Below are 25,909 nucleotides of genomic sequence, written 5' to 3' on the forward strand. Positions count from 1 at the left end.
AAAAAAATAAAAGATTAACACAACACTGAAGGGTATAAGAGTGAAAAGTAAAATTCCTCTTCCCTACCGTAACTTCCCAGTCCCACTTCCCAGGATTGAGTTTCTACTTATTTATTTATTTATTTATTTATTTATTTATTTATTTTTCAAGGCAGGGTCTTGTTCTGTCACCCAGGCATAATCATGGCTCACTGCCACCTCAACCTCCCAGGCTCAAGCAATCCTCCTGCCTCAGCCTCCCCAGTAGTTGGGACTACAGGAGTGTGCCACCACACCTGGCTAATAAAAAAAAAATTTTTTTTGTAGAGACAGGGTCTCCCAATGTTGCCTAGGCTGGTCTTGAACTCTTGGGCTCAAGGGATCCTCACACCTTGGCCTCCCAAGATGTTGAGATTACAGGCATGAGACATCATGCCTGTCCCAGAATTTAGCTTCTTATGTGTCCTTCCCTGATATTTTTTTCTATACATATGCAAACATATACATGTATAGACAGAATAGATCCTTTTTAAAATCATATAGATGTGCTTTTAGTATACATCCTGTTGGGCAGTTTGCTTTTTCCATTTCACAACATCTTGAGGGACCTCTTTCTATGCTATTACATTTAGAGCCACAGATTTTTTCTGTTGGGGTCTAGGTTTCCTTTGAATCAATGCACCCCAGTTTAGTTACCAGCAAGGAGACACCCTCAGGAACCTTGAGTGGTTGAGGGCACAGCACACAGGCCTGATGAGCTCACCCAGGCAGGAGTCTCCCAGGCACACCCGGGAAAGGGCAGAGAGGCCATGTCCCAGAAGGTGGCTGTGCTGGGTCATGTTAAAGAAAAAAATGACTCAGTGTTACTTGTTTTTGTTGTTTGTTTTTTTTTTGAGACGGAATTTCACTCTTGTTGTCCAGGATGGAGTACAGCGCTGCAGTCTCAGCTCACTGCAGCCTCCGTCTGCCAGGTTCAAGCAATTCTCCTGCCTCAGCCTCTGGAGTAGCTGGGATTACAGGTGCCCGCCACCACGCCTGGCTAAGTTTTTGTATTTTTTGTAGAGATGGGGTTTCTCCATGTTGCCCAGACTGGTCTGGAACTCCTGGCCACAAGCAATCTGCCCACCTAGCCTCCCAAAGTGCTAGGATTACAGGCGTGGACCACCGTGCTTGGCCACAACACAATTTTTAATAGTTGCATAGTTGCACAGCATTCTTTTTTTTTTTTTTTTTTTTGAGACGGAGTCTCGCTCTTTCACCCAGGCTAGAGTGCAGTGGTGCGACCTCGGCTCACTGCAAGCTCCGCCTTGTGGGTTCACGCCATTCTCCTGCCTCAGCCTCCCGAGTAGCTGGGACTACAGGCGCCTGCCACCACGCCCAGCTAATGTTTTGTATTTTTAGGAGAGACGGGGTTTCACCATGTTAGCCAGGATGGTCTCGATCTCCTGACCTCGTGATCCGCCCGTCTCGGCCTCCCAAAGTGCTGGGATTACAGGCGTGAGCCACTGCGCCCGGCCTAGTTGCACAGCATTCTGTCTTATGGATGTACCATAATTCACCCAGGCAATCCTCTGTTGGTGCTGGTTTATCAGATCAGATGTGGAGAGATCAAGTGACCAGCAATACGTATTCCCTGTGCACCTCTTCTGTGTTCAGTGTGTGCTGAGGGGAGGAGAGAAGGGCGAGTCACGGCCCTGTCTTCAGGAAGCCAACCATCCACAAACACAGCTCCAGGAATGACACGAGACTGTGTGTTGCTAAGTTGGGAGGTTATGAATGTGCTGGAGTTGAAGAAGTGAGTGATGGAGCTTTGGAGGGTTGCCGTGGTGAGGAGGTTAGACTGTGGTATCAGGCAGACCTGGATTTGAGTCCAGGCTTGGCCACCAAACAACTTGGGTAACCAGGTTTTGGGTAAGTTATTTGGTCCTGTCCCAAAGCCTCAGCAACTTCATTTGTAAAATAAATTGTGGTATCTATACAATGGAATATTATTCAGCCATAAAAAGGAATGAAGTTCTGATACATGCAATAACATTAGATGAACCTCAGAAACACTACACTAAGTGAAAGAAACCAGGCACAAAAGGTCACATCTTGTATGATTCCATTTTATTTTTTTAAGAGACAGGGGCAGCCGGGCATGGTCATCTCCTCTCGAGTCATTTCCTCTCCTAAGATGACAACTCTGTTCTCAGAGTGTCCTTGACGCTCAGGCACTGCAGGTTCCCTCTCTGCACCCAGGGTCCCAGGACAGGTCCAGAGCCCCATCATGGGACTTGGTGAGAATCTGGAGCTGGTGCTCTTCCGGGTCCACTCTGGACAGGGAGGAGGAAAATTGATTGGAGTCTCTGAGGCAGAGAGAGGGAGAGGAGCCAGGCCTCAGGCTTTCCAAACCCTTCTCCTTCTGGTGATTTGAGGTTGGTGGATAATCCTTGTGCTGCTTCTCTCTCCCAGCTGCTGGCTTTCAGATCATATTTCACTGTTCACTGAGGTTTCTACCAAAGAGCGCCAGGAGAAAAGAAAAGAGATTAAAAAATACCAAATCATTTAATGAGATTATCTACTTGCAACTCTAAGTTTAAAAAAAAATTGGCCAATGGGGAGAATAAAACCTGACCAAAAAGAGTACTGAAAAGATTATAGGTTGATTTCAGTTCTGCCATATTTTACCTTCTGATGTACAATTGAGAAATGGTTGAAAATAAGTTAATACTTGAATACTGTACACATAGGATGTTCCAAAGACTCAGACAGAGCAGTTAAATTTCCAGATCCCCTACCAAAGCCCCCAGAGCCTGCCCATGTGGTAGGAAAGTGAGCTATGATTATGGAGTCACAGAATTCTAAAAATCCTCTCCTCCAGTCTTCGAATCAGGCCGCATTTTGGAATCACCCAGGGAGCTTTAAAAACTCCTAATATTGAGGTCCCACCCCCGCCAGAGACCCAGATTTCTTCCATCTGGGGTGCAGCCCGGTGTCCGAATTTTAAAAATGTCCCCAGGGGATTCTGATATGCAGCTAAGTTTGGGAACCACCCCATCTCCTCCTTTGACACATCTGGAAACTGAGGCTCAGAGAGGAAAGGCCTCGCCTGAAGTTACCAAGATGGCCTTGCAGGCCTCCATCCCTTGGGTCCAGTTTCCTCAGTGTGTTGTCACAAGTCCCCTCCTCAGGGAAATGACAGATTCTCATTCCTGATAAGGGCTCTCCTCCTGCATCCCATCCCCCCTCACGCCCTAGGTGTGACTGATTGGCATGCTAATTCCCCACCGGCATCACCCTCTGGGGGGCTTCACAACTACCTGTCAGCTGACCACTTCCTCTTGCCGCTCCTCCAAGGCTTCAAAAACCCAGGAGAAACTTAATATGGCCCCAAGACCCTTTCATCCCATGGCTGCCTTTCATCTGAGCCTTTGAAAGTGCCGTGAAAAGTTTCAGCTATCAAAGAACCCCCAGGAAGAAGGCAGCAGGCAAGGACCACTTCCCCATTTCACTGCTGGCAAAACTGAGGCTCTGGGAGAAGCTGACATTTGCTCCAGGCTGTAAAGCTGCAAATCTTCAGCTCTGCCCTCTGGTTCCTTTTTGAGATAAATCAGTTGACAGAAACCTGTAGGGGCTGAAAGAACCCCTGCTGAGTCTTCCAGAAAGAGATAGTAAACCAGACAGTTGCTCTTGGGTGGACACTGTCCCTTGTCCTTGTCCTTATCCTCTTGAATCTCAGCAACTTGAATGGGTTCCTTGCCTCTGCACCCTCAGGAATTGGGGTTCCAGCTTTTCCTACAACCACTGCCTGAGCTACCACCATTTGAGCTGGTCACTGAGTTTGCCATTAACATGGAGTCCTGCCCACCAGGAGCTCACAGACCAGATGGGATCCAAGATGAGCACACCTGAAAAAACACTGACTTTGCAGAGCTGTGTGGTGAGATGTGACAGACTGGCAGTGTGAGTGCCTGCCAGGGGCCTGGCCAGGTGGAGGCCATGGACGGCAGGAGGGGCTGTCGACCGAGCTAAAGTGAGTGTCTCCACCTCATGAAATCTGCAGCATCAATAACATCAGCACCAACATTAGTGTAGGAAGAATCACCAAGATACTCCATAAGCAGTGGTTTGTAATGCGTTCATTACTATGCACACGTTGGTTTTGGCTTGTATGGGTAGGGCTGTACAGCTTAAAAAATGTAAATATGCCAGGCGCAGTGGCTCACACTTGTCATCCCAGCACTTGGGAGGATCGCTTGAGGACAGGAGTTGGAGGCGAGCCTGGGCAATACAGTGAGACCTCATCTCTATTAAAAAAAAAAAATTCAAAATTAACCAGGCATGGTGGCATGCACCACCTATAGTCCTAGCTACTTGGGAGGCTGAGGTGTGAGGATAGCTTGAACCCAGGAGATGGAGGCTGCAGTGAGCTATGATCGCACCACTGCACTCCAGCCTGGGCAACAGAGTGAGACAGTGTCTCAAAAAAAGAAAAAAAAAAAAAAAGTAACTAGGTAAGCTAATGTGTTCACTGCTGGCACATTTTGCAGATGAGAAAACCGATGCTCAGAGAGGTTAAGGGACTTGCCTGAGGGCCAGCAACTGATGAGGAACTAAAGTGAAGACAGCTGGGCATGGTGGCTCACGCCTGTAATCCCAGCACTTTGGGAGGCCGAGGCGGATGGATCACCTGAGGTTAGGGGTTCAAGACCAGCCTGGGCAACATGACAAAACCCTGTCTCTACCAAAAATACAAAAATTAGCTGGGTGTGGTGGCAGGTACCTATAGTCCCAGCTACTTGGGAGGCTGAGATGACGCTACTGCACTCCAGCCTGGGCAACAGTGCAAGACTCCATCTCAAAATAATAATAATAATAATAATAATACTAAAATAAAAAATAGGGCAAAGACAAAGTCAAGAACCTGCACCATTTGTAGTGTTAGAGTCTTGACCCAGCAAGGGCAGGACCTGTCAGAGCTCATATAGGAGGCCAGCAACAGAGGCACCTTCAGCCCTGCATATTTATTCTATTCTGAAGTGTTCATTGGGCTTTATCCAGTACCACAATCTGGGCTGGAATTGGAAGTGTGGTGAACAAGGCAAACCCGGCTTCCGACAGTCTCCCAGGGATGACAGCCCATCACACAGGGAATCCCGGTCCACGGAGATGAAGAGTACACATGGGAGGGCTGACGGTGCCCTGCAGAAGAACTTGACCTGGTCTTGGGGTCTGGGCTCTTTTAGGGTGTCCTCACCCACATTTCCACGTGGGACAGACCTTAAGCCATCTACCTAGCTCAGGTCAGGAACTTTGATGGCCATGTGGGTGGAAGGGGGAGTCACATGGACGGAGCTGTGTGTGAGGGCGTGTCCCTGTCTGGGTCCTGGCTGTGGAATGACACCAAGCCACAGTTTAGTATTAAGCCTGAATGGACGCCTGCTGCGAGGAAAAGCTGTGGGGTTAAACCAGGGAGACTACTTTTAGGGTCTGAGATGGATGCTCGCCCAACAGCCTCCACCAGCCCTTCCTCCCCCAGGCCCTGGCTAGCTCCACCCCTTCACCCCTCAGACTTAGGGTGCCTCATGGAGCCCCAAGTAAGAGATGCGAGCTTGTCCTCACACCATGCTCCCCACCACGCCTCATTCTCTTTCTAGGAAGCAGAGGTCTGCTCACATTCCTGATCTTCTGACTTAACGGCTTTCAAAACATCTTTGAGTCTAAACAAAGGCTGTCCGAAAGTTCCTTGCTCAAGACAGATCTCTCTCAAGGCCCTCCTGGAGTAAATGTAATTATGTTCCTCTCCCACCCCCAGACTGAGCAGGCCTGGCCCTGGTCAAGGCAGAGATTATTACAGATTTTGTAGCATCCTAGGTGTACAGCAGACACAGTAATACCAAATATTTATGCCCTCAAAGAAATTATATTCTGCCTAGGGGAATAAGATTAGTTTACATAAAAACTATACATGAAATTTACATAAATTTACATATGTATATACACACACACAGAGAAGGCTTTATTTGAAAGGGTTGATAGTGGCTGCCCCAAGAAAGATTTATTTATGGATTTTTTTTATGGTTTATGTTTGATTTCTCTGTAGTAAGCATAGAATACTTTGTTCTTTGTAGAGATAGGGTCTCCCCTTGTTGCCCAGGCGGTCTTGAACTCCTGGGCTCAAGCGATCCTCTTGCCTCAGCCTCCCAAAGTGTGGGATCACAGGTGTGAGCCACCAAGCCTAGCCTAGCATATAATATATAAAAAAATTATACTACTTTATAATATATATACATTATATATATAATAATAGAAAACTTTACAAAAAACAAGACTAGCATAAGCTGATAGAGAACAGCCCATAATTAACAGAGAAACTGTGATGTGGGCAGCTCTGGGCAGAGAAACCTGTGGTTTCCAAGGGAAGGAGGACTTGAACTAGCTGTGCAGCAAGGTGGGTGGGTGGGACTTGCAGCAGGAGGAGGAACCGTCTTAGGCTAGAGAAGGAACAGGGAGTGGAGAGTGGGGTTTGCGAGGTGTGGAAGGATGGCCTAAAGCAGGGCCAGATGGCTAGGCCCTGGATTTGGTCCACGTTGTTCTCATTCCAACAACCTGGTGCCTCTTGAGCCCATTCCCTCCGCCTGGGTCATCCTCCACCCCATGGGGTGCAGGGAGGAAAGGCCACATCTATGAAATCATACATAAAAGGCCTGTCTTTGGTGCCTCTGAGAGCCACTCAGGGACTTCCAGGCTGGGCAGCGCCTGGCAAATCCTCCGTTAGGCCTGCAGGAGGCAATGCGGATTATTTATTTATTTATTATTTTTTTGAGGCGGAGTCTCGCTCTGTCGCCCAGGCTGGAGTGCAGTGGCGCGATCTCGGCTCACTGCAAGCTCCGCCTCCCGCGTTCATGCCATTCTCCTGCCTCAGGCTCCCGAATAGCTGGGACTACAGGCACCAGCCACCACGCCCGGCTAATTTTTTTTTTTGTATTTTTAGTGGAGACGGAGTTTCACCGTGTTAGCTTTCACCATGTTAGCTTTCACCATGTTAGCCAGGATGATCTCGATCTCCTGACCTCATGATCCGCCCGTCTCGGCCTCCCAAAGTGCTAGGATTACAGGCGTGAGCCACCGCGCCCGGCCAGCAATGTGGAGAATTTAAAGCAGATTCTCCTGCTGCAGTGGACCAAGAGCGGTCCACCCAACTGGAAATTTCCCAGGCTGGGCTCCTGGGCTCAGCACTGCCCAGACAAGTACCTGCTTGCCCCAGTCTGTGCCTCCAGCCCAGGAACCCAGGACTGAGTGTGCAGGAGGTGGGAGTGGCCTTCCAGAGTGGGACCCCTACCCCCAGCTGCTTCCCCAAGGTGAGGCCTGGGCCTGTGCACCCCATCCCTGCTAGAGCTACCAGAAAGGATGCACCCTCTGTGGGGCCCAATGGTGGGTGTGTTTCTGATGCCTCACTGAGGGTCACTCTTAGGGGCTGTGGTTAGGGGAGTCCCTTCTCCTAGACTTCTAAATGAACAATTTTAAGTTGATCCACTGTGTGGCCATCTTGCCACCTGTGCTGATACAGACTCCAGTGCCTCATTTGGAGTAAATTTAACAGATAAGAAAAAATTCCTGGAGACATTCAGAACTCAACCCAGAGGCCCCAGAAACTTGCACAGGACAACAGGGGAGAGGAGATGGGCCTCCCGGGTAAAGGTTTGTTGGTGGAAGGAAAAGCGTCCCCCTTGATTTTCCTCGTCTGTGTGTCCCAGATCTTCCTCTGGGGCCGCTGGTCCTGAGTCCATGCCCCACAGCCTCATGCCTGGACTGGGGGTAGAGTGCGGTCTTCCAAGCCTGGGCCCCAGCCTGCCTGCTGTGCTGGCTCTCTGCAGGCCTGGCACATTCTGCATTTGTACTTTTGTTCACACCTCTGCTCCCAGGGTCCTTCTCACGACCTACCTAAACCCTGCCTCCTTTCAGGCTCGGCCCTGGCCCCCTTCATCCAGAAAGCCTCCTTCCCACACTCAAACCTGCCCCTACCTCTCCACCAAGCCCATATACTCCAGACACTGAGCACAGCCAGGTGTTCTGTGTGGGGTGTAGGAACAAGGGCTTGGTGGCTGTGGCTTGTGCAGCCTGCCCTGGGGCGGATTCCCCAGAGGAAAAGTCATGCTCACATCCGGCACTGCACTCCTCTAGCCCCCGGCTCCACAGGGAGGGATTGTGTCTCCTCTGGGTTCACAAAGCGAGAGCCGCCTCAGACCAGAAGACCTTGCCTTCCCAAAATGGTACTTTTGTTCTCATGCTCACTATCTTCTACCTCTCTCAAAGAAGCTTTTTTTTTTAAGCTTTTTATTCTGGAAAATCTCAAATATACACAAAAGTAGAAAGAGTCGTAGAATGAATCCTGATGACCTAGCTTCAACTGTTACCAGTTTCCAGCCACCAACCTTGCTTCTTCTCTATTTCCCTCTCCTTCCCTTAGCCTCAAACTAAATTATTTTGAAGCAAATCCCAGACATTTTATTATTTCATCTGCCAAAATTTCTGCATATATCTCTAAAAGACGAGGAGGCTTTTAAAAATATGACCCCAAAATCACCATATAAACTAAAAGAAAATTAACTACAATTCCATTATCTCACATCTAATGCTTAAATGTCCCAACTTTTCCTAGAAATAAATATTTACAGATAGTTTGCTTCAATCAGGATCCAATCATTGCATTTGGTTCATATGTCTTTTAGGTCTCTTTGAATCTATAGGTTATTTCTTTTTCTATCTCTCTCTTTTGCAATTGCTTTGATTATCTGATGAAGCAGCTGGCTGTTTATCCTGTAGATCTGCAGCAGTCTGGTTTTTGTTGATTGTCTTCCTGTAGTGATGTGGGGCAAGTTCTTGCTCCCTGCAGTTCTTTTGAATGGGCAGTGAGTTCCAATGCTGGATTCGATTATGGTTTTATATTTTGGCAAGAATGATTCAAAGGTGGTAGTGTGTATTTCTACAGGGAAGTAGTTATCAGTAGCCACGAAGGTCATTGCTTAGGCCCATTATTTCATCAGAGGTTGCAAAATGGGGCTATTCTAACTCTAGCATCCCTTCTTCATTTACTAGCAGAATACTTCCATAAGGAGGAACTTTTCTTCATCAGCAGTCTGTTTACCTTGTGTTGCAGTAATAAGAAAAGGCAGAACAAATGCTTGCCCCCTTCTCTTGGCTTGCCAGTTTGCAGAATTAAGCGTTGGTTCCCTAGAACTTTCCAAGGGGATCAGTTTTTTTCCCCAGGATCATCACAAAATAATGGATTTTAACACATTTAATGTGTTTCAGTCTACTGCTGTTATTTTTCTTATTGATGCTCACACTGTCCTATGTTTGGCTAGTGGGAGCCTCTTCAAATTATTTATTGAGAGTGTTTGCTACCTTGGTAGATTGTTACAGTTTTCTTGTTTTCAGCTATGACTATTCCAGGCCTGTGGTGTTTTCTTTGTTTTTGTTTTAGTTTCTTTTTTTTTTTGAGGCAGATTCTCGCTCTGACACCCAGGCTGGAGTGCAGTGGTGCAATCTCAGCTCACTGTAACCTCTGCCTCCTGGGTTCAAGCAATTCTCCTGCCTTAGCCTCCCAAGTAGCTGGGACTATAGGTGCGCGCCACCATGCCCAGCTAATTTTTGTATTTTTGGTAGAGACAGGATTTTGCCATGTTGGCCAGGCTGGTCTCGAACTCCTGACCTCAAGCGATCAGCCCGCCTTGGCCTCCCAAAGTGCTGGGATTACAGGCATGAGCCACTGCATCCGGCCCAGGCTTGTGTATTTTTTGTCCCAGGCCTAGAATGAGCCATTTCTCAGTGGAGTGTTTTTTTCTTTTAGTGGGAAATGGTATGGAGAGACCAGAGTCTGAGTGCTAATTGCTTTCAATGATTGCACAATGGGCAACCACGTTATAAACATGGCTCTCTTTGGCACTATTTGTACAAGTGATAAACCCAAAGTGAATGCAGATTTTGGGCAATATATGGGAATGAGCTGAGTGTAGGTCTAAGGGAGATTCCCGAGAGGGATGAGTTGGCTGAGCCAGATGGGCTTCCTCAGTGCAGGCCAGCCACTCACGCAAGCAGCCAGGCTGCTAAACAGAAGAGATTCTTCTTACGTACTGCAACTTGGGGCCTGGCCTGACACGAGTTGGTGCTTGGAGCATGTGAGTTCAATGTAAAAGAAGAGGTCAAAGTTATTTCCTCTTCCATCTAAATGAGTACAGAAGGTTCAGGTTACTATGAAGGCTAAATGCCCAATCACCTGAGAGAGTAGAACTGTGATTTCTAACCACATTTTCCTAGTGCACATTGAAATGAATGAGGATCTATTTGAAAGTGTCTTCTTATATCTCAGATCCTCCAAGAATCTGTGTTTGATTAGACAACAGAGTGGCATGTTACCTGCAGAATGTCTTCCAGCGATTACAGGCAATCCAAAGAGACAATGTTTGAGAAATACACACCCAATGCGTGCAGGCTGGGACAGAGTCCAGAATTGATCTTAGGTTACTCTGGGTGTCTGCTAACACTTTAATAAATTATTTGGGGCAGGGTGCAGTGGCTCACGCCTGTAATCCCAAAACACTGGAGGCTGAGGCGGGCAGATCACTTGAGGTCAGGTGTTTGAGACCAGCCTGGCCAACATGGCAAAACCCTGTCTCTACTAAAAAGACAACAAAAATAGCTGGGCATGGTGGTGCGCACCTGTAATTCCAGCTACTCAGGAGGCTGAGGCAGGAGAATTGCCTGAACCTGGGAGGTAGAGGTTGCAGTGAGCCGAGATTGTGCCATTGCACTTGAGTCTGGGCGACAAGAGCAAAACTCCGTCTCAAAAAATAAATAAATAAAAATTTAAAAAATAAAGTATATGGGAGCAGAAAAGACAAATATTGGCAGATTCTATGTTCTCCTAATGCCTCTCTCTTTACTTGTCCTTGTCCAGTATGACTTCATGCAAGGTATATGATACACACGAATTCAATATCATGTCATATTCCACAGAGTCAGTGAATGACAGCAGAGTTTCACTGTGTGGTTAGAAAAGAATTAAATGAGGTTTAAGTCAAATGACAATGTTAAAGAAACTTGTATTATTATTCCTTAGTAGTATCATAATTCTTTAGCCAGCAAGTGACCTCAAATTGTCACTTTTGAAGAAAGATAATTTATGAATGCTACAGTAACGTGTTTTTGTTTTTAAAGACAGGGTCTTGCTCTGGTGTCCAGGCTGGAGTGCAGTGGTGTAATTATAGCTCACTGCAGCTTCAAACTCCTCCTGGGCTCAAGCAATCTTCCCACCTCAGCCTCCTGAGTAGCTTGGACTATAGGTGTGCACCACCACACCCGACTAATTACAATAATATTTAACACGCTTTTTGCCAAATCTATAGGAGTCTGTTGGGTATAAAATGAAGTAACAGGCTGGGCGCGGTGGGTAATGCCTATAATCCCAGCACTTTGTGAGGCTGAGATGGGCGGATCACCTGAGGTCAGGAGTTCAAGACCAGCCTGGCCAACATAGTGAAACCCCATCTCTACTAAAAATACAAAAATTAGCTGGGCGGGGTAGCACACATCTGTAATCCCAGCTACTTGGGAGGCTGAGGCAGGAGAATTGCTTGAACCTGGGAGGCAGAGGTTGCAGTGAGCTGAGATCATGCCACTGCATTCCCACCTGGGTGACAGAGTGAGACTCTGTCTCAATAAAATAAAATAATAAAATAAAATAAAATAACCACTTTGATGATCCAGAGTTGTGATTAAACAATAAAAACGAGAGTCTAGAATTCAAGTCTAGTGTATTATTTTGTACCAACTGGATACCTCTCTGTATTATATACACATAAAAAGTTATCAGAGCCGGGCATGGTGGCTCACACCTATAATCCCAGCACTTTGGGAGGCTAAGGTGGGTGGGTCGCTTGAACCCAGAAGTTTCAGACCAGTCTGAGCAACATGGAGAAACCCTCATCTCTACAAAAAATACAAAAATTAGCTGGGCATAGTGGTGCGCACTTGTAGTCCCAGCTATTTGGGAGGCTGAGGTGGGAGAATCACCTGAGCCTGAGGAGGTAGAGGCTGCAGTGAGCTGTGATCCACTGCACTCCAGCCTGGGTGACAGAGCAAGACCCTGTCTCCAAAAAAGTACATAAAATAAAATTATCAAAAAAGGGTGATTTGCTGGATGACTGTTTAGAGCTGTGCTGGTAGATATGGAAGCTACTAGCCACCTATGGGTAAATTCAAATCTGCTAAAATGAAATGAAAAATTCAGTTCTTTTTTTTTTTTTTTTTTTTTTTGAGATGGAGTCTCGCTCTGTCACCCAGGCTGGAGTGCAGTGGCGCAATCTTGGCCCACTGCAAGCTCCGCCTCCCGGGTTCACGCCATTCTTCTGCCTCAGCCTCTCCGAGTAGCTGGGACTACAGGCGTCCGCTACCACGGCCGGCTAATTTTTTTTTTTTTTTGTATTTTTAGTAGACGGGGTTTCACCGTGGTCTCGATCGCCTGACCTCGTGATCCGCCCGCCTCAGCCTCCCAAAGTGCTGGGATTACAAGCGTGAGCCACCACACCCGGCCAAAAAATTCAGTTCTTTAGTCACAGTAGCCCCATTTCAAGTGCTCAGTGCGTACACTGAAGAAAGGAATATCAGTCAAATGTCAGGTTTGAGAATATTCTGCTAGTTGTTTCAGTTCTTCGTTTCAAGTATGCAGACATAAGTTTGGAAAACTTCTGGATCCTGTTCTCTGAGGTTGAAATGTTATTTTAACTTTATTGGTTAACTGTGTGGATTGGGGTTGCAAAAGACTCCTCTGTGTGAAAAGAGGCTTCAGACAAAAATAGTGGGAGGAAGAAAAGGAATCACTATTTTAAAATACACGTTGGGTTCAGCAACTATTGTGTGCTTGGTTTTTGAATGTATATGGTGCCAAATCAACACCAAAAAAGGCTTCTTAACGAGGGAATTTAATCACTTTGCTGGCACATTAATACCTTTTGGGGGGTGTTGTCTTTCAGTCTGTTGTACCCACTGGTTCTGAAATAAACTTAAGGAATTGTGGAGGCCCGGGCAGCCAGAGGAGAGGAAATCAAAGTGAGGCCAGATCAAAGGGGCAAACAGCGCGGCAGATCTCAGGGTGGAAGCAGAGCCATCGACTCCCCTCGGCTGTCTTTTCCTGGTTTTCCCTTTAATAAATACCCAGGCTCTCGGCCCGGTCTTAGGCAGTGGAGGGCCTGACTTGAACAACAAAGAGAGCCCGGGGAAGAGAGTACTTAGCACTTGGGGAGGAAAGACAGGCCTCTGTGATATTTGGGTGATTCAGTGACAGGAACCGTGGTGGGAAATGTTGAGGATGCAGAATGGGACAGTGACCCCGAGTGGCCCCATCCTGCCCAGCCTGGGCTGCTGTAGAGCCGGCCCTGGATCCAGATAATCATGTTTGTTTGTTTTTTCCCTACTGCCTCTTGTATTTACTGGTCTTCCCCCATTATACAGGAAGCATCTTTGAGGATTGTCTTCTGTTTCACCTTGCCTTCCCTTGTGTCTATTTCAAGTTACTGACAGACTAAATGTAAATAATGGCCAAAATCTCTCAGCAAATCAAGTGGTGAGCTCGCGCAGGTGCTGAAGAGGGAGGAATCCAGATCCTAATCTCAGTGATTGCCATCTTCAGTTAACCCTGAACTTAAGTTTGCTATGCTGGAGCTGGTCAACTGATGTGCTTCTGTAGAAAAAAAGTATGGAGCTTTATATATCACAGGGTATCTGTTTTGGGAAAATAACTTGCAATAATTATTTTAAAAATTATATTGCCAAGGATAGGGCTCTTCCCATTTTCCTATTGAAAAAATGAATATAGAAGAATTAGCAAATGGATATGTGATATACCTATCCATTGTAGGCCTGCAGCAGGATAACTGAGTCAGGAATCTAGAACTTGGATATAGTGAAAACCACTTATACATTTGTAAGTGTCTGTCAAAGAAAAGAGAAGTAGCAAATCATTTTAATTTCAAGTGCTTTTGTAGAAACTCAATATGGCTTCTATCTTTCCAACTCTAGTCAATGAAGATCCCAAGTGAAATGGGAAATCCACTCGCATAGAGAAGTATTTTCTTTTTCCTTTTTCTTTTTCTTTTTTTTTTTTGAGATGGAGTCTCAGTCACCCAGGCTGGAGTGCAGTGGCGTGATCTCGGCTCACTGCAACCTCTGCCTCCCAGGTTCAAGTGATTCTCCTGCCTCAGCCTCCTGAGTAGCTGGGATTACAGGCGTGTGTCACCACGCCCGGCTAATAATTTTTTTTTTTTTTTTTTGAGACGGAGTCTCGCTCTGTCACCCAGGCTGGAGTGCAGTGGCGTGATCTCAGCTCACTGCAAGCTCCACCTCCGGGGTTCACGCCATTCTCCTGCCTCAGCCTCCTGAGTAGCTGGGACTACAGGTGCCCACCACCACACCTGGCTAATTTTTTTTTTTTTTGTATTTTTAGTAGAGACGGGGTTTTACCGTGTTAGCCAGGATGGTCTCGATCTCCTGACCTCGTGATCCGCCTGCCTCAGCCTCCCAAAGTGCTGGGATTACAGGCATGAGCCACTGCACCTGGCCAACGGATGTTGGCTGTTTTGGAGATGCCGGGGAATTAACTTTTTTTTTTTCTGAGACAGAGTTTCACTCTTGTTGTCCAGGCTGCTGTGCAATGGCACAATCTTGGCTCACTGCAACCTCTACCACCTGGGTTCAAGTGATTCTTCTGCCTCAGCCTCCCGAGTAGCTGAAATTACAGGCACGCGCCACCACGCCCGGCTAATTTTGTATTTTTAGTAGAGACGGGGTTTCACCATGTTGGCCAGGCTGGTCTGGAACTCCTGACCTCAGGTGATCCGCCCACCTCGGCCTCCCAAAGTGCTGGGATTATAGGCATGAGCCATGGTGCACCGGCTGAAAAGTAATTTCTCTTTCCAGATGTATTAAACTGCATCCTCTGCTTTAGTTTTGTAGAATTACTTTTTTTTTTAAATTCAGATTTTACTAATTTTCCCGTTAGTGTCTTTTTTCTTTTCCAGGATCCAGACCAGAATACCACTTACATTTAGTCACCAGAAACTAGGGTTTGAAAATGTACTTATAGCAATAATACATGCATATGATTAAAAAATAATAAAGCAGTCCTGAAGGGTATAAAAGTCTCCCTTTCCAACCCTTGTCCAGTATGACTTTATGCAAGATATGTGACACACGCTAAGTCAATACCACATCCCACAGAGTGTCAGAAAACTTCTACAGAAGAAGAAGTTGTATGGTTAGAAAACCAAGTGAGTTATGTGTTCGTTTAGTTAGAAAATAACTATTAGTACATGAGGTTTAAGTCAAATGACAATGTTAAAGACACTTGTAGTATCAGGTCAGGAGATCGAGACCATCCTGGCTAACACGGTGAAACCCCGTCTCTAGTAAAAAATACAAAAAATTAGCTGGGCATGGTGGTGGGCACCTGCAATCCCAGCTACTCAGGAGGCTGAGGCAGGAGAATGGCATGAACCCCGGAGGCAGAGCTTGGCAGTGAGCCAAGAGCGTGCCACTGCACTCCAGCCTGGGAGACAGTGAGACTCCATCTCAAAAAAAAAAAAAAAAAAGAAACTTGTAGTATCATAATCCTTTAACTGATTCCAACCCTGACTTTCCACTGTATCCTTGTGGAGATTGTTTTTTAGACATATATAAGCACACTCCATAAGAACTTCATTTAAAGCAAAAGGAGGAGAGAATGGGAAAGGCTGAAATCTTATTTCACTTATTGGAGATTATGATCTAACACAAACTCCCAGGAAAACATTTATAAGAGAATAATGCCTGTTTAGTCAGTTTGGAGGATTATCAAACCACAAAGTGAATGCTGGAATTTCTTTTTTTTCTTTCTTTTTTTTTTCTTTTGAGACGGAGTCTTGTTCCATTGCCCAGGATGGAGTGCAGTGGCACAATCTCGGCTCACTGCAACCTTTGCCTCCAAGGTTCAAGTGATCCTCCTGCCTCAGCCTCCCAAGTAGTTGGGATTACACGTGTGTGCCACAATGCCTGGCTAATTTTTGTATTTTTTTGTAGAGACGGGTTTTCGCCATGTTGGCTAGCCTGGTCTCAAACTCCTGACCTCAGGTGATTTGGCCACCTCGGCTTCCCAGAGTGCTAGGATTAGAGGTGCAAGCCACTGAGCCTGGCCTGAATGCTGGGATTTCTTCTCATGAGTTTAGATTGCTTTACCTATATGTTTATGCTTCACTAAACTACTGCCTGCTTCTGTGATGAGCAGGTGCTCCATTTGTCTCCACAGGTCCATGTTCCTGGCTATGACAAAACGGGCAGGCTCTGGGTCCCCTCACAAGTGAGCAGATGGCGGCAGAGGACTGAGGCCTGGACAGAGGACCCAGGGGAAGGCAGTGGATTTCCACATGGTGGGCTGGAGAATTCCTATGATGCCCAGCTCCTGGGCAGAGTTTCTGGGCTGCTCAAGCCATCTCTGGCTCTTAAGCTTCAGCTGGCGGCCAGCAGCCAGCAAACCTCCAGTGTCCTCCTGGGGCTGGCCTCCTGGTCCCTGTAGCTACATACAGTAATGCATCCATCACTGCAGCCTGCAAACAGGAACCTGAGGAACCTAATGTGCCTGAAAGATGACAACCCGAGACTGGGGTGGGGCTGGGCTTCACCGTCCTCCTGAGGGAGACGGAGGAGCTCCATGTAACCATGGGAGTCATGCCTGGAGGTCAGCTTGGCACACTGGCTTTAGAGTTATTTGGGCCTCTGTGTAGATTGTGGCGTATCTCCTGATCTGTGAAGTTGGAATAGGAATAACACACACAAAACCCAGCCTGGCACAGTGACACTTCACACATGTTTTTTTGAGATAATGAATGAATGAGCATAGAGAAATATTCCTGAACTCCTGCTCCCAGCATGAAAACCTCAATGACCTCGCAAAGGAATAAAAGAGGAAGAGAAGAAGGGGAAAGAAAGGAACGGGTGGAAGGAAGATGGAAGAGCAGGCGGTAAGTATATCAGCTGCCCAGAGGGCCTCAGGGGCTGCACAGGACACAGTCCCTGCCAACCCCACCCCTTACCACAGCCAGGAGAGAATCAAGCCCAGAATTCTCTGCAGCAGCTCCAAGAATACTTTCCGCTTTGCCACCTGGAATGGACTGTGCCTGAAAGATCCTCCCAATAAAGATCTCCCTTTGGGTCGGCCACAGTGAGTGATCCTGATGAAATCAGCGCTCAGGTGCTGTGAGCAAAAAGACCTGGGCCTCTGTGTTCCTCTCTTGAGTTCTTGCATTGTGGTGGGGCAGTTGCCATAATGGATCATGGGTTTCTCTTTCAATAAGGAGAGCTCAGTGCCATCCAATTTGACAGACATTCAGTAAGGGCCTAGCACCGCACCTCACGCAGAATAGGTGTACAAAGTAGACACTCAATAAACTCAGAAAGGGAGAGGTGGGTTCCGGCTTGCTAAGACTTTATAATCTAGCAGGGGAAGCAGATAGAGAAACCATAACCATAGCACAAAGTAGAGAAAATGGGAGCTTTCAGAGCCCCAAGTGGCAGAGGAAAGAATGATGATTCAGGGCGCGTGGAAACTTCATGAGGTGGCTTTCATCTCCTCCCATCCAATAGACAGTCTTGGGCATTGTTGAGTATCTCCACAAAGGCCAAACTGCGCCGTCTCCACTGCTAATGGGGCACGTTGCCAACCCTGCCCTATCTAGGGTATCTTTATTAGTGGGCCCACGGACATTCCAGCCAGAGCCCCCCACTCCCCCTACCCATTTAATCAGGAGGAATGTGCTGCCCCCTGGATCCCTTTATCTTCACCCTCCTCCCCCCTTGGATTCAGGATGTTAGGGAGTCTTGCAGAAGACAGGGGCCGGGCTGTTTGACCAACCTGGTACAGGGTCTAGCACATAGCAGGGGTGGTAAATAAATAGCTTTGATGAGGACAGACGGGACTAGGACAAGGCGCAAGGCCCGGGCCATGTAAGGCACAGGCCAGGCAAAGGTCCTTCCGCCGCTCTTAGCGGGGATTTGACCCGGAGAAGAGAGTTCTGTCGCCTGCGGCCTGCGCACCCGGGCCCCTCCGGGCTGCCCCTCCTGGGCAAATCGTCCTTCGGGGATGTGGATTGCGCCGGAGGGTCGTGTGGGCGGAGAAGGACACGCAGGGGGCCGGGACCCAAGTTCACGCCTCCCTCCTGCATCCCGCGGCCGGCGGAAGCGATTATTCCCCGGCGTCTGGCGGGGCCAGGGCGGGCTCGCACCCGGAGGAGACACGGGTCTCCCCGCGCCCACCTTTGATCGCGCCGCCCCGCCTTCCCCGCCCCCGGCCCGGGAGGGTATAAGTGCGGCCCGCGCCCCTCCGGGCGGCGCGCTGGGCTCCGGAGCGATGGCCGCAGCCGAGTCCCGTGCGCTCCAGTTCGCCGAGGGCGCTGCGTTCCCAGTGTACCGGGCACCCCACGCCGGCGGGGCGCTCCTGCCGCCCCCCAGCCCTGCGGCAGCCCTGCTCCGCGCGCCGCCCGCGGGCCCCGGCCCAGCGACCTTTGCGGGCTGCCTCGGCGGGGACCCGGGGCCGGCCCGGCCGCCCCCCGCCAGCCTGGGCTCTCCTGCGCCCCCCAAAGGCGCGGCCGCCCCGTCGGCGTCGCAGCGCCGCAAGCGCACGTCTTTCAGCGCCGAACAGCTGCAGCTGCTGGAGCTCGTCTTCCGCCGGACCCGGTACCCCGACATCCACTTGCGCGAGCGCCTGGCCGCGCTCACCCTGCTCCCCGAGTCCAGGATCCAGGTGAGGGCTCGCTGCGTTCGCAGGTGCGCGCTGGAGCGGAGGCGCTGCGGAGTCAACCTGAGGCCACACCCGGGACGTTGCAGGCACGGTGCTTCCCCTGAGGCTCTGTGTACTAGACTGAAATAGGGGGTGATATCAGCACCTGCTGCACAGGGTGGTTATGAGGCTTGTGTGAAATAATTTAGGCCTGCACTGAACGATTTCTAACTCTCATTATTAAATATAATAAGGGCTCCTAAGAGGCTAGCCGGTCCCCTGAAATGGCCAGAAAGTAATTCCCAGCAGGAAGATAAGAAGTTTTACACTTTTTCTTTATCCAGGAAGAAGACACAGATGAGGGAGCAGTTGGGGTTTTCCTCTGGCTTTAAGTGTGAGAATGGTAGCTGAGAGCGGGGAAGGCTGGCTCGCCAAGTTACCCCCATGCTACTTTCTTGGCAAGTGTTACGTTTTGGGATTAGATTTGAAAGGATGTAGCGAATTGAGGTAAAGCGAAAAGCACCTGGAGCTTGTTGTCAGTTTGAAAGATCTAGTGCAAGGTGTGTTTATTTATTTATTATTTATTTGAGACGGAGTTTTACTCTTGTTGCCCAGGCTGGAGTGCAGTGGCGCGATCTGGGCTCACTGCAACCTCCGCCTCCCAGGTTCAAGCGATTCTGCTGCCTCAGCCTCCCGAGTAGCTGAGATTACAGGCGCCAGCCACCACGCCCAGCTAATTTTTGTATTTTTAGTAGAGATGGGGTTTCACCATGTTGGTCAGGCTGGTTTCGAACTCCTGACCTCAGGTGATCCACCCGCCTCAGTCTCCCAAAGTGCTGGGATTACAGGTGTGAGCCACCGCGCCCGGCCGTGTTTATTATCTAAAGTAATTTAGATCAGAATCTTAGAGTTGGTAGGGAGAAGCCTGCCTTTTTGTCTGTCTGTAGCCCCTTGGTCGGTGTCCAAGCGCAGTTTTAAGTAGCAACCCTCATTTAAACACTGGGAGAGTGGACTTGTTTTCTCTGCACCCCTGGCGGTCATACAGCTGTCAGTCTCAACAGCTGGCATGAGCAAAATACCTCCTTGATTAGTTTGACAAGGGAGTGCAGACCTTCAAAAACAGGTTTTCTTCATAATTTAATGCAGTTTTTTTCTAAGAATTCTAAGTGCTTCCATTTTTGTGACCCCATTTTTCATGAAAATTTCTCTAACTAAAGAATAGATAGAACTAGGCATTATTCCAATGTTTCCATCTGGGAATGGGGAGGCAAGGAAAGCCAGGTGCTCTGAACTTCTAACCGTCAACCCAAGTGCTTTCTGAAGACAAGGCTCTGGAGGGGAAGCCAGATGTTAAACTGGAACTTACTAGTATGAACTGTGAACATAATGTTAGCATAAAAAACTCCAACCAAAAGCAGCTTTTATTTTCTCCCCTCTTCCAGGTATGGTTCCAGAACAGGCGTGCCAAGTCTCGGCGTCAGAGTGGGAAATCCTTCCAACCTTTGGCTAGGCAGGAGATTATCCTCAACCACTGTGCTCCTGGAACTGAAATGAAATGTCTGAAGCCCCAGCTGCCTGTTGAGGTAGATGTGAACTGCCTGCCCGATCCAAACGGGGTTGGAGGGGGCATCTCTGACTCTAGCTCCCAAGGTCAGAATTTTGAAACCTGTTCCCCTCTCTCTGAAGACATTGGTTCAAAGCTGGACTCATGGGAGGAACACATCTTTTCTGCCTTTGGTAACTTTTGAGGATTCTGGGAGAATTCGGGATAAGCTCTGAGGAGCCATGACTGACAGCCTGGGAGAGACACATCAGCATACTGTCCTTTCTGACTTCCATGCTAAGGACATGTCCTTGTTAACCTTGATGATGGTTTTGACAGCACCTCTCACATTTGAAGATAGGCCACCACTTTGTCAATGATGTTTTAAGCCCACACTCCCACCCCAGAGTTCCGGCATTCGTTTTTACCTGTGTTCTCTCCAAGCCTGCACATTCCACTGGTCTGCATCCCTATGCCTTCTTGCCAGGCCTGTTTTTAGTTTTTGGACTGGTTGTTCAGAACTCATTATTTTCTTCACAAGAATGCCTCAGCTTGACTCGGTTTCCCCTTGTGCTTGACAGCTGCCATTTTCTCCTGGTCCCTCCAAGGCTTATAATCTTAAACTCACTCTACCCCGTCTCTTCAACCCTCATCCTAGGTTTATTACTTTTTAAAATTGGGCCTGTCATCTTCACGTTCAATCATAGCTCCAATGACTCTGCATGCAGATTATTTCGACAGGCCCCTTGCCTCTAGCTTCTCAATACTTAACAAAAATTACCCTCTGTGGGCCAGGTGCAGTGGCTCACTCCTGTAATCTCAGCACTTTGGGAGGCCGAGTGGGTGGATCACCTGAAGTCAGGAGTTCAAGACCAGCCTGGCCAATATGGTGAAACCCCATTTCTGTTAAAAATATAAAACTTAGCTGGGCACGGTGGCGGGAGCCTGTAGTCCCAGCTACTCACGAGAATCACTTGAGCCTAGGAGGTGGAGGTTACAGTGATCTAAGATCACACCACTGCACTTCAGCCTGGGAGACAGAGGGAGACTCTCAAAAAAAAAAAAAAAAATTACTCTATGGTTCTGTGGTAGCCTCCAGTTGCTACCAAATTATAAAAAGCTTTCAGTTACCCTCCCAGATAACTGATGTCATCCTTAGCCTGCAGGATAGCTATGCAAATCTGAAGGTCAGCTATCCACAATATATGCTTTGGTCTTAAAGTCACTCCTTTCAGTTTTGAACCAAATTCATACCTTTCGCTTTCAAAACACTCGAGGACTCCCCGCCTGCCTTCTGAAGTCTGAAATTTTCTCTTAAGTAATCCTGATTTTGCACCTGTTACTTCGATCACTCCATTACCCTTAGCACTTGTTATTGTACTTCCTGTGCAACTTTTGTGGATTATTAAATGTCTTTCACAAATGTTTCAATGTAATTTCTATTTAAATGAATTCTTTTAGATAACTCCTAGTACAGTGCTTCACTCCACAATTGCTCAGTACATACTATGTGGCCATGAAAGACATTTCTAAAGGCTTCTGCAAATGTAGTTTTTAGCCAGTAATCAATATTGTATCAGCAGGCCACTGAGCTGAGAAATTTAATTTGGTTAAAACATATTTTTGCTTGAATGTTTAATCATATTTTATGAGTATTTTGGTTTTGGGAAATTTCTCTTTGCAATTTATAATTCTAAATTTATGTAAATAACTTTCTAAGTCGGTCTAAGATCAATTAAAATATTTTGATATTTTGAGAGTTTTCAAACTCCTTTAAAGTCAAAGGAAATGGTCTGTGTATGAGGCAACCACAGGTGAGGTTTCTTTGTAAACTGTGCTTTAAAGTAGGCTCATGGGATGCTACAGCTAGCTAGGGCCAGGACATCATGTCTTGATGGTTACTAGAAGAGCATGAGATTATACAGGCCAGATGCCTTAATTTTCAGAGATGTTATTTAAGTGGTTTGTACTTTTCTTTCTTTCTTTTTTTTTTTTTTGAGATGGAGTTTTGCTCTGTCACCCAGGCTGGAGTGTAGTGGCATGATCTTGGCTCACTGCAACCTCTGCCTCCCGGTTCAAGCGATTCTCCTGCCTCAGCCTCCTGAGTAGTGGGATTACAGGCGCCCATCACCACGCCCAGCTAATTTTGTATTTTTAGTAGAGACAGGGTTTCACCATGTTGGCCAGGCTGGTCTCGAGCTCCTGACCTCAGGTGATCTGCCTGCCTTGGCCTCCCAAAGTGCTGGGATTACAGGTGTGAGCCACTGCGCCTGGCCTTTACTTTTCAGGGTAGCAAATCCACCATTTAAAGCAACCAAGAGCTGGGCAACAGAGCAAGACTGTGTCAAAAAACACCACCACATACAAAAATTAGCTGGGCATGGTGGCACATGCCTGTAATCCCAGCTACTCGGAAGGTGGAGGCAGCAGAACTGCTTGAACCTGGGAGGTGGAGGTTGCAGTGAGCCAAGATCACGCCACTGCACTCCAGCCTGGGCAACAGAGCAAAAATCCATCTCAAAAAACAAAAACAACAAAAACCAACCAAGAGTTTCCAAGCACTTAGGAGCTGAGGAAAAAAGCAAGCAATCAACCAACCAGGAGGTTGGGCACAGTAGCTCATGCCTATAATTCCAGCAGTCTGGGAGGCTGAAGTGGGAGGTTTGCCTGACCCCAGGAATTTGAGACCAGTCTGGACAACATAGCAAGACCCTGTCTCTAAAAAAAAAAAAAAAAAATGCCAGGCACGGTGGCTCACGCTGTAATCCCAGGACTTTGGGAGGCTGAGGCGGGCAGATCACTTGAGGTCAGGAGTTCAAGACCAGCCTGGCCAACATGGTGAAACCCTGTCTCTACTAAAAATACAAAAATTAGCCAGGCATGGTGGCAGGTGCCTATAGTCCTAGCTACTCAGGAGACTGAGGCAGGAGAATTGCTTGAACCCGGGAGGCGGAGGTTGCAGTGAGCTGAGATTGGGCCACTGCACTCCAGCCTGGGTGACAGACTCTGTCTCAAAAAAAAAAAAAAAAAAAAAGTCAGGCACGGTGACATGTGCCTGTGGTCCCAGCTACTCAGGAGGCTGATGTGGGAGGACTGCCTGAGTTCAGGAGTTCAAGGCTGCAGTGACCTATGAGCATGCCACTGCACTCAGCCTGAGTGACAGAGTGAGACCTTGTCCCTGCCATTCCCCCAACAAAAAGCCGCTAAGAGAACATAGTTGAGGCCTTAGCAGCAAAGTGTATTTCTTAATTCTTTGAAAGCTGTTTGAAACCAAAAATGAGCTGATAAACATTAGTTATTAACACTGCTCAGGGCCCATCCTGGAGGTGCTCAGGAGGTCTCACAATCACAGAGCTTTACATTTAAACTTGTGACATGGCCAAATGAGATACTACAAATACATCCACAAAACTGAAAGACATATAACATTTTAAATTATGGTCCACTAAGAATCGCACTTACGAAAAAATCTGGTAATTATTTTATTATTGCTTTTATATTGTCTCATGTTGTTTCCCCAGTAAACAACTGTAAAAATCTATAAATATGTAAATCTTGTTGTCACATTTTAAATTGTGGGAGCCTCTAAGAAGTAGCCTGCAGCTCTCTCAAACTCTAAGAGGCCCTAACTGCTAAATGTGTTACAGACATTATCTATTTTATCCTCACACCTACCATGTAAGACAGGGACTAATCTTCCTACTTTAAAGATCAAGAAACTGAATCTAAGTAGTGGCTCACAATTATACAGCTTATAAATGGCACGGCCAGGACTCAAACTCAGCCCACCCATTAGTCTACCACCATACAGTGCCTCCTATATTGCACTGGTCTTGTTAGTCAGAACTAATGATAAAATAATGTGATAGGTTTAAAAGCAATCCCCAAATCAGAATTTCTACATGCCAGTCATTACTGTCTCATCTTTCAAAGAAATCATCATGGAAGACCACACTCTTATTCTGATGACATTAATGTTGCTTAGAGCTTTTATTTGCCCACTCATTACACAAATATTTATTTGTTGCCCATGAACAGGCACTTTACCAGGACCTGGAAATAAATAGTGAACAAAAACAGAAACAATCCCTCCCCTCATGGAGCAGAGGCCAGTAGGGAGACAAAAGATCTCCAAGAAATATTAATATTAAATTGCAAATGTGCCAAGTGCTGGAAGGAGAGATATATGATCTAGAGACATTGTAATAGGAGATGTGCTGTGGTTAAGGAAAGCTTCCTTGAACAAGTGATGCTGAAGGTGAGATCTGGAAGATGATCAAGAGTTACAAGGAGAGGAGAGGGAACGTAGGTACTGTATGTGCAAAGACCCTGTGAAGTAATGAGCAGATAAAGAAGTGGGGGGGCCAGATCATGCATGGCTTTATAGGTCTTGTAAAAGAGTTTTGAATTTGTCCTGAAAGCCAAATGAGGACTTTAAAAGCATTTATAGACAGAGGGATAACATGATCCATTCTGCATTTGAAGATGATCCCTCTGACTGCATTTGAAGAGGACTGAGTAGATGCTGGGAGATGTTAGGAGACAACTGCAGTGTTCCAGACCAGTGATGATGGCAGCTGGGCTGCAAGTAGTGGTGATAATGAAGATGGAGAGCGGTGCATTGATTCAAAAATGCTAATGGGCAAATATTTTTGTAGATTCTCAATGGTTATGAGTGAATGTGACTTTTAGAACTAGCTTAAAGTAACTCAGAACCAAATCTATATAAATAAAAGCCATGTATGTGCTTGCATGTTTGCTCAATCTGGCTTTGATAGCTTTCTTTAGAGCTCCAAAAGTGTGTTAAGCAGTGGCATATCATTCAAATCAATGTACGGCTGACCCAACATGACTACTTTGAAATATAGATTTCTTCCTCCCTAAACAGAAATAAAATTCAACTGTATTCTTCAGCACAGTCCCTGCTGTCAACACACGAAGGCACTGAAAGACAAACAATGCTCAATTAAATATGTGTAAAATGAGGTACTATTTAAGTGTGACAAGTAAGCCTTAAGAAATGTAAGACAGACCGGGTGTGGTGGCTCACACCTGTAATCCCAGCACTTTGGGAGGCTGAGGCAGGTGGATCACTTGAGGTCGGGAGTTCGAGACCAGCCTGACCAATATGGTGAAACTCTGTTTCTACTAAAAATACAAAAATTAGCCAGGCGTGGTGGTGCGTGCCTGTAATCCCAGCTACTCAGGAGGCGGGAGAATCCCTTGAACCCAAGACCTAGAGATTGCGGTGAGCCGAGATTGCACCACTGCACTCCAGCCTGAGTGACAGAGAAAAAAAAAAAAGAAATGTAAAAGAAAAAAATGCACAAAATACCCAATTCTAGGCAGAATATATTAAAATCAACCTTTCACTAGGTCTATACCAGGCCAAATAACTTACCTGCTTAATACCATACCACTGGATGGTATGGTAATAAATAAAATCCATATCACTGGATGGTATGGTATGGTACTTCAGAGAGACTCGGTAATCTGTACTGTTTCCCCTAAAAATATAACTTAATGGAAATTACAATTCTTCAAAACTTTTTAAACAGAAGGAATGCATATCGACTTGAATTAAATGAAAATATAGAAAA

General features: G+C 47.0%; 1 protein-coding gene across 1 annotated transcript in view; it reads left to right on the forward strand.

Moving 5' to 3' along the window:
* Nucleotides 1-22,066, forward strand: part of MIXL1 (Mix paired-like homeobox) — a 40,407-nt gene extending 18,341 nt beyond the window's left edge. Inside the window, exons 3-4 of the mRNA XM_055234326.2 lie at nt 16,301-18,790; nt 20,209-22,066. Coding sequence (XP_055090301.1) covers nt 18,131-18,790; nt 20,209-20,514 — 966 coding nt within the window. The 5' untranslated portion in view covers nt 16,301-18,130 and the 3' untranslated portion in view covers nt 20,515-22,066. The remainder of the gene's footprint in view (nt 1-16,300; nt 18,791-20,208) is intronic.
* The last annotated feature ends 3,843 nt before the right edge of the window (nt 22,067-25,909 follow it).

Source organism: Symphalangus syndactylus, chromosome 19 (genome assembly GCF_028878055.3).
Source record: "Symphalangus syndactylus isolate Jambi chromosome 19, NHGRI_mSymSyn1-v2.1_pri, whole genome shotgun sequence".
Classification (NCBI taxonomy): domain Eukaryota; kingdom Metazoa; phylum Chordata; class Mammalia; order Primates; family Hylobatidae; genus Symphalangus; species Symphalangus syndactylus.